The 1,325-nt window shown below is 33.6% G+C and overlaps 1 protein-coding gene across 7 annotated transcripts in view; it reads right to left on the bottom strand.

Moving 5' to 3' along the window:
• Positions 1–1,325, bottom strand: part of LOC106869828 (nuclear receptor coactivator 3) — a 485,654-nt gene that overhangs the window by 122,292 nt on the left and 362,037 nt on the right. For all 7 annotated transcript variants that reach the window (XM_052976409.1, XM_052976410.1, XM_052976406.1 and 4 more), the window contains one exon: positions 613–782. In XM_052976409.1, the coding sequence (XP_052832369.1) occupies positions 613–782 (170 nt within the window). The remainder of the gene's footprint in view (positions 1–612; positions 783–1,325) is intronic.

Here is a 1,325-nt window from a genome sequence, read left to right as displayed (position 1 = left end):
ATTCCCAAACTCACTCTTTTTCCCTTCTCTCATCCACTGAATCAGTCTAGTTTCTGTTCTTTAGAGCCTTCTCTGCTGCTACTTTGTGTTCATTACTCATGTCTCACTCTTATAAATCATAAGCACTCTCCACACATGCAACATACATCATTTCCTTCAGTCACAGTGACAGTCTATTAGTACTCAAAAGTATGCTACTCAGTTCCAAGAACTTTTTCCATATGCATCTCACTGTAGTCACCATTACCAAGTCCCATGGCTGGTTGTTGACAAATTTTTCCGCTTTTTAAGGCTAATGTACCCAGTATTTCTGCTGTTCTAATGGCAATTCTGCATTTGAAAAAATATCTAATTTGTATCATTTATATATATGTATCTGTGTGTGTGTGTGTCTGTCTGTCCCCCCACTACTGCTTGACAGTTGATGTTGGTGTGTTTATGCTCTTGTAATTTTGTGGTTCAACAAAGGAGACTGATAGAATGAGTACCAGACTTTAAATAAAAAAGAAAATGTACTGGGGTCAATTTATTCAACTAAAAATTCTTCAAGGTGGTGTTTCAGCATGGCTGCAGTCTAATGACTGAAACAAGTAAAACATAAAAGATACCAACCACTTTTGATCTGTTTGATCTGGTTCACCGTTTCTTGCAGTATTGCACACTTATCAGGCTTCACTGAGAATGAGCTCATATCGGTGACACTTGCCGAGATTAACTCTGCAAGTTCTTCGATATAAGTATTTTCCTGCTCTCGCCGACGCTTCTCATTCAGACATTTATTTCTGTTAAAAGAAAAATGAATACAAAAAATTATTCTACATGAAATAGTTGTGAGAAAAAATATGGGAATATGTAATATTCAATTCTAATACAATTCAATTTTAAAATTTGCTTTCTAAAGCGATTAAAATTTACTGAGGAGCGTAAATGAGGGGGGTGGGGGTGAGAGAGATAGAGAGAGAGAGAAAGAGAATGTTTCTTTGGTTATGAAATACTGCCAACTGCTTTATCTTATTCTTCTCTCAAGTAATCTTTGCTGTGGGCCATTCATTACAGGATAATTATATATGTAATACATGATCTGTAATAACCATTTAGTTTATGTACGATAAATTTTTAAATGTAATAACAGTATATAAGTAATAATTTGTACTCAGCAAGAAATTGGCAATTTGGAAAAGTAAAAGGTTCTTCATAATTACACATCATCATTTCAAAACCCAATTAATAATAATTTGATATCACTTTTCATGTTTTATTTGCCAAAAGAAATAGAAAATAAAACTGAAAACAATGATACCTATATTCTCACAAAATGTGATAAT

This window comes from Octopus bimaculoides, chromosome 24 (assembly GCF_001194135.2).
Source record: "Octopus bimaculoides isolate UCB-OBI-ISO-001 chromosome 24, ASM119413v2, whole genome shotgun sequence".
Classification (NCBI taxonomy): domain Eukaryota; kingdom Metazoa; phylum Mollusca; class Cephalopoda; order Octopoda; family Octopodidae; genus Octopus; species Octopus bimaculoides.
This window is presented reverse-complemented; position numbering and strand designations above follow the sequence as displayed.